A 7,069-nucleotide genomic window follows, 5' to 3' on the forward strand; every position below is an offset into this window, starting at 1 on the left:
GCAGAGCTCCGACACCACCCGCCTTTTCCCCGCGAGAAGGAGCAGCCCCTCAAGCTCCTGTCAGGGCTGCTCTGTTCCCAAATTCGCAGCATTTCACCTCGCTCGTCATCCCGCAGCCCAGACCCCTGCCGTACGCTGCCGCGCTCTCGGACAGGAGAGACACCGCGCCCTGCCGCGAGCGGAGGTGAAGGCCCCCCAGGTACTCCTCCGACACCGATCGAACCATTCACAACGCAGACCAGCGCATCAGCCTTTTAATTAAACTTCTAAAACGCTCAAACCACTCGTCGTGGCGTTCCCGGGTGCTCCCTGCGGCGCGTACGCGAAGAGACGCCGCGTCTTCAGGTGGCCGTTTCCCGTCGGAACGGCTGCGTCAGCCCCAGCGCGTCGCTACACGGGCGTCCCCTCGCACTGCGCCTGTTTCTCCTTCGCAGCTCTGGCTCTCGCTTGCCACTCTCTCCTCTGCTTCAGTCTCGCTGGCGCTTTCAGCTTCCGTGCCTCCTGGAAAACCTGCCGCAGGAACAGAAGGAGGTGAGAGAAGGGGAGGGAGAGGGCTGCCCGCTGCTGAGCTGCTCCAGCGCGGTGCCGAGGCCAGCACACGCCATGCAGCATCACCTCCTTCCCCCCTGCCGGCACTCCAGCCAGCCCCGTTTTCAGGGTACCGTTTGGAGGAATTCTGTCAGAGCTACCCCATTTTCTGGCTGTAATTTCCTTTAGTAGTCACAGGCTGAAGGCACATCCAGCCCTCTGATTCCGTGCAGCCACACCAGGATGTACTGCACCCGGCGGGTACACCAATACAGAAAACAAGAGTAGACAGTGGGCCTACGCACACTTCTGTTCCAGAGCTGCCTCACGTTTTATGAGCAGGACAAAGATCAGCCCCAGGGTCAGGAAGAGGAACCGGATTTCGATGTCGTCTGGAAAGCGGGCAGGGGAGAGGGTCACAGCGGGACCCGCAGCGGGGCACCTCTGGCTGTGCTGCCGCGAGGCTGGGGCAGGATGCGGGGGGCTGGAAAAGTGTCTACACCCCCCCTCACCTAACACCACGGCTTTGGGACAAAAGAAAACAAACAAACAAAGCTGGTTTGAACCATTTCTGAGGAAATAAGCGCAATCTGCAGACGTGTCACTGCCCTCTATGCAACTGTCTTTCGGGGTCTCTTAGCCTGCTTATGAATTTCATAGAATCACAGAATGGTTTGGGTGGGAAGGGACCTTAAAGATCATCCAGTTCCAACCCCCCTGCCATGGGCAGGGACACCTTCCACTAGACCAGGTTGCTCCAAGCCTCATCCAGCCTGGCCTTGGACACTTCCAGGGATGGGGCATCCACAGCTTCTCTGGGCAACCTGTCCCAGTGCCTCCCCACCCTCTCCGTGAAGAACTTCTTCCTGATATCTAATCTAAACCTCCCCACTTTCAATTTAAACCCGTTACCCCTTGTCCTGTCACTACAGGCCCTTGTAAAAAGTCCTCTCCCAGCATCCTTGTAGGCCCCCTTCAGATACTGGAATTTCTCTACAGACATTCCTGTTGACTCCTGAAATTCAAAGCATGGATTGAAAGGCTCTACCCAGCAGTCTTTTCTACCTGTCTGAATTGTGCCCTTCCGTAAAGAGCTCTTTTCCTGCTCCTGCTACGCGCCTCTCCCCGTCGCTCCGTACCTTCAGACAGAAAGCCTTCTTCACAGCCCAGCGCTTGGTGACCCTCCTGCTGTAGGCGGGGGGCAGGGTGTACTGGATGTTCAGCTGCTGGCACGTGTTCTCAAAGACGTCGTACTGGACACGGCGAAGATAGGCAAGTAGCTTCTTCCGGCGATCTATATCCATCAGCATGCGCCGACGGTTACTTTTATCCTGCAAAGGATGTACTGTTCACTAGATTGCAGACAGATTATACTTCCATTCCAATAAATTACTTGGAATAGACCAGACTATGGCTGAAAGGAAACAATCGGGTTAGGGACAGTATCTTAGAAGAATTTTTCTTGGCGGATGCTGCAAGCACATTAGGTCACTCCAAGGAGATGCGAGAAGACTTAATTTACTGTTCACCGAAACTGCTTTCTCCGTTCTGTGTCTGCACCTTCCTCTCCCAGCCCTGAAGACTCTTTTCAGTTCATATGCAGAGAATCACAGAATCACAGAATGGTTTGGGTTGGAAATGACCTTAAAGATCATCCAGTTCCAACGCCCCTGCCATGGGCAGGGACACCTTCCACTAGACCAGGTTGCTCCAAGCCTCATCCAGCCTGGCCTTAGACACACCCAGGGACAGCTTCTCTGGGCAACCTGTCCCAGTGCTCCCCACCCTCTGCGGGAAGAATTCCTTCCTGATATCTAATCTAAACCTCCCCACTTTCAATTTAAACCCGTTAACCCTTGTCCTGTCACTACAGGCCCTTGGGAAAAGCCCCCCCAGCTTCCTTGTAGCCCCTTCAGGCACTGGAAGGCTGCAATAAGGTCTCCCCGGAGCCTTCTCTTCTGCAGGCTGAACAAGCCCAACCCTACCAGCCTGTCCCCATGGCAGAGGGGCTCCAGCCCTCAGAATATCTTCGTGGCCTCCTCTGGACTCGCTCCAACCAGTCGTATCCTGCTGATGGTGTGGGTTCCACAGCTGGAACCCACAATGTCAGGCGGTGGGAAAAGCAGCAACAGCTTGGAGACAGACTGTAGGGAAGGTCTACCAGCTAAAAACTCTGCTTCCCCTGAAATATATTGTTCCAGAAAAAATAAAGAAGCATTTGCCTTTGTTTTTCCAGGAATTAAACGTGAAGATAAAATGTGACTTGGCTTTAGCCGACTGTTTGGGTTGTTCGTTGGAAAATACGCGTAGCTCGAGCCATGCCATTCAGGGCAAAGCTGGGAGAAATCTCCCTATCCTACACAAGTAATTTGTGTCAAGAGCGGGCTTCAGGCAAGTCATTTCCAAGGGTCTCTTCTGCTGAAAGATTTGGTACTTCTGGCTTCTCATAAACCCAATTCTGTTCTGTTTTACCCTTTAAGCTTTTGTCATCAACAAGTTGTTGATGTTGAAGTAATTCTCTCAGAGAAGCGATAACATTAATGACATTAAAAACTAAACGGTGAAGCCACATCTGCAGCAAGGATAAATTTAGCCAAAACCCCACTCCGAGGTACCTGCTCAGCCATTTCCACCAACTCAGTAACAACAAAGAACAGCTCCGCATTCCAGTCGGCTGTGACGGAGCCAGCAGTTTCCCAGACTGGCACCAGGGAACAGTTACAACTGTTTTGTAAACATTCTTAGGAAAGCCTTAATCCCCAGGATTAACATCCCTTTGGTCTAAACAGAAAACAACCTGAGCAGCTGCTGTCCCAGGGGTGGGCTCAGCCTGGCGTTTACCTTGGGATGCCTCTGAAGGTGCTCCTCGTAAGTGCGTATCTTGGCAGTCAATATAGCAACTGTAAACACAAACACAAGAAGCTGCGTGAGAGCAGCAGCTTTCCAGGGTGAGACAGTACCACCTGCATTCCCTTCCAATCGCCGGTTGTACCCACAGTGCCAGTTACCCCACAGCCCTCTGCAGCAGTGCAACACGAACTGCGAAATCCAGCCTACGTAACCCGCATCAGGACTATCACTGTGCTGAAGCTGCTTAATTAGAGGTTAAACTTTCAACAACAGATCTTACGAATTATGCAAATGCCTCTTGGACTCAATTACTGGTGAATTCCCTCCATTTGGTTTAAGCTTTGGAGGAACAGACACAACTGAAGAGGTTCTAAGAGCAGCAGCCAGCTCCTTGTGAATTCAGGTTTGGAGAAAGGTGCTGGTGACATCCTGGGAAACTGAAGGCCCCTGTTAGTGATAAAGGAGCGCATTTTGGTCTATGGCAGCGTGGCCTTCATTCCTGCACTGTCCCAACGCTGTGCTTCAGCCAGAGCCCTCCAATGCAGAGGGAAATTTAGGTTCCATGGCTCAATCTAGCAATTCACTTTAGCGATGAATGCAGGGAAATACTTCATGTCACGTAAGTGCCTCCAGCAGAATAATGCACATGCTGCCTCTGGAGGGTGGATATGGAGCAGGAATTTGGAAAGCGCCAGCAGACATCTGGCAGTAAGGCCCTGCACAGCCCCCGCAATGCTCCCCAGACCTGAAGAGGTCCCTCCAGGACACACAGCAGGCTACCTGCCTCTCAGATGCTCCCCTGAGGGAGATTCTCCTGATACAAGCAGCTTGGAGTGCTGGGGTGGGAATAGCTGAATAAAAGCAGAGATGTATCATCTGCCAACAATATCCTTCTCCTTTTTCAACTCACCCTGCACCTCAAAGGAGCCATTGTCACTGGGAGACCTCCTGACCTTCTCCACCAGCTGCTGCGTCTTCACTTTCATCTTCTCCTTCTGTGGATAACAGGAAAGAGCTTGTCGCTTTCTCAGGAACACTACAGGTCTGAGACACCCCAGTCTCCTCCCGAATGCCCAGATAACGGCTTTGTAATTCATAGCTTTACTCAGTGTCCATCACTAGAAGTGCTGCAAAAAGGACCTGCTGCCTGCAGGACAGCGCTGCGAGTACAGCAGCGGAGAAGGGCGTTGGCAGAACACAATCGCCGATGTTCAAACCAGGAGTGCAGGCACACCCCTCACCCCAAGGTGACAGAAGGAGAGTGCTGAGGAGGCCCCGCAGCCCTCATGAAGGGAAGAGAGAACTGAGGCTGATCTCACACAGCAGCAGCCTTTCTGTTTTGTGTCTTTTTAAGCTTAAGGGGTCGGCAGCAAGCAATGGAAAGCTCTTTGTGCCACCTTACGATTCACATTCTTCCAATTTTACTTTTTGCGTGCCCAGACGTGCCGGGTTTAGTCAGGAAAGAGTTAAACCACGACACCAGAAAACCTCTGCTGTGCAGCCATCTGTTTCCTAGAACACAGGCTCAGCATCAGCAGTGACATAACACCCTCATCTCCCCTCTGACTGCCCAGTACGTTCTTCTCTGGTTTCAGTATGCAATCATTGTCACAAAGAAGACTGCGTGACACGTTCTAAAAGGGTATGAGATTCGTCACTCATGTATTTAACATCCCCAGATTTGCAGGCGTCAGGAAGAAGACTGCCTGATACGAGCATATGAGACTCGTCACTCGAGTATTTAACATCCCCAGATTTGCAGGCACCGAGCAATGCTTCAAAATAAAGGGAAGGGCATTTACCAATATAGACAAGTGTTACCCAAATCTGCTCACTCAATCTTCTGGGTTTTTTTTAATGTAGAACACGACTAACCTGGCTTGCCATCTCCAGTGACAACAGCCTTCTCACTACATCGTCAACGCTGCAAGGAGAACGCAGGTTAGTTTATGAGCTGGACACAAAGCACTTTAACAACAGAAATGAGGTTTGGTTTTCAGAATAAATTAACTTTTCTCAGCTCTACAAGTGTACAGCAACTCTCCTCCCCTCAGCCACAAACTGTTTCTTGCATTCCCAAGAAAAATCACGGCTGAGATTACAGAAGCACCGAGTAGTTTTGCTGCTGTGGGCAGCACGGTTATTTCAGGCATTGGAAGGGGCTGCCCAGGGAGGGGGGGAGTCACCATCCCTGGAGGGAGTTGATAGGTGTGGACGAGTGGCGCAGGGACATGGTTTAGTGGTGGGCTTGGCAGGGCTGGGGTAACGGTTGGACTTGGCCATCTTAAAGGTCTTTTCCAACCTGCACGATTCTATCATTCAAACGATGAAATCTCACCCATTCTAAAAAACACCACGTGCAAACTGGGTGCTGAAGATTAACCCCCAAGTGAGTGTGCAAGGACAAAGTGATTAATTTTAAGACCGGCTCCTGCAAAGCTCTGTGACAACCCCAGTTGTGCCAAGGGACTCTCCACACAGCAGCAGTGCTGGAATCAAAGCATAAACAAGCCCAACTCCGGGTCCAAATTTCAGAAGCCGTTCATTCAGAGTTGTTTAACTACACACTCTAGCACCAGAGGTCAAGACAGGCGTGGATTATTTCCAAGAAGATTATTTCTAGTATTTCAAGACTATTTCTTCTTTCTACGGACTCCAAAGTCCACCGAAGCTGTGGGCAACCAGCACGTAACCTCACACAAAGTGAATAACCCCCTCACAGAACCCTAACCAGTGACGGCTTTTACACATCTGACTTCCCAAATGACTTCCCAAACATTTTTATGCTAAATCCCATACCAGTGACCACAGAGCTTCAGTTAATTCCTGAGCAGGTGACAGCTTCCACGATCTGTGGTTGTGTCTGTGGAAGACACAAATCTCCGAAGAGAAGAGTCATTCTTTCCCTGTATCGTACCTATTTACTACTGGGACATTGGCATAATCTTTCTTCAGCATTGTGGGAGGAAGATCATCCAAATGGCTGGGGATGTCTACAAAGAGAAGGTTAACATTTGAGGGAGAGCAGTTCAAAGTCAGAACATGCCTGCAGAGTAGGCCAGAGGAGACAAGTTGCAAAGAAAACAGACTGTACGCTCCAAACAAGAAGGAAGAACTTAAGAGATCAAGCTGAGACGGCAGGAACGGAGTGAATAAAATGAGGCCCAGTCTCCTGCCTTCAGCACTCTGGATTTACAACACGGTGTATAGTGCACCGAGATCTCTTGCTAATGACAACTGCTAATTTCCCACACACTCACCAGCTGCTGAATTCTGAGTAACTTTTGAGCGTGCAAGGAATTATTTCTAGAAGCACACAAAGGTTTACAAAGGGACTTTATGAAGTGTCTAGTCCGGTCTCCCCTTTACAGTGGGCCTCTCATCACTTCTTTGTCTAGCAAAGCCTTGAAAGCCTCTGAGGGTGGATATTCCACAGCCCCTCTGTGAAGCCTGTTCCCACGCTGCACTGCCTTCTCAGTGAACCCTTTTTCCTGTTGTGTCCAACACCTCCAAGCTGTTGTTTGGGACCGCTGCCCCTCACCTGGCACTACCAAGAGGAGCCTGGTTCCTTCACCCTCGGCATTACCCACCAAGAGGCTGCAGGATTGCAGAATCCTGCAACAGAGGTATTTCCTCTCTCTTCTCAAGGTTCATCTTTAAAGAACCACTGACATCTCCAAATCCACGCTCT

General features: G+C 50.8%; 1 protein-coding gene across 1 annotated transcript in view; it reads right to left on the reverse strand.

The window, feature by feature from the left end:
* Nucleotides 1-390: 390 nt before the first annotated feature.
* Nucleotides 391-7,069, reverse strand: part of MRPS15 (mitochondrial ribosomal protein S15) — a gene marked incomplete at its 5' end in the record, with an annotated part of 6,806 nt that continues 127 nt past the window's right edge. Inside the window, 6 exons of the mRNA XM_010147640.1 lie at nt 391-510; nt 1,668-1,859; nt 3,370-3,428; nt 4,289-4,373; nt 5,254-5,302; nt 6,296-6,371. Coding sequence (XP_010145942.1) covers nt 391-510; nt 1,668-1,859; nt 3,370-3,428; nt 4,289-4,373; nt 5,254-5,302; nt 6,296-6,371 — 581 coding nt within the window. The remainder of the gene's footprint in view (nt 511-1,667; nt 1,860-3,369; nt 3,429-4,288; nt 4,374-5,253; nt 5,303-6,295; nt 6,372-7,069) is intronic.

The sequence above is a fragment of the Eurypyga helias genome, unplaced genomic scaffold (assembly GCF_000690775.1).
Source record: "Eurypyga helias isolate BGI_N326 unplaced genomic scaffold, ASM69077v1 scaffold9052, whole genome shotgun sequence".
NCBI lineage: Eukaryota > Metazoa > Chordata > Aves > Eurypygiformes > Eurypygidae > Eurypyga > Eurypyga helias.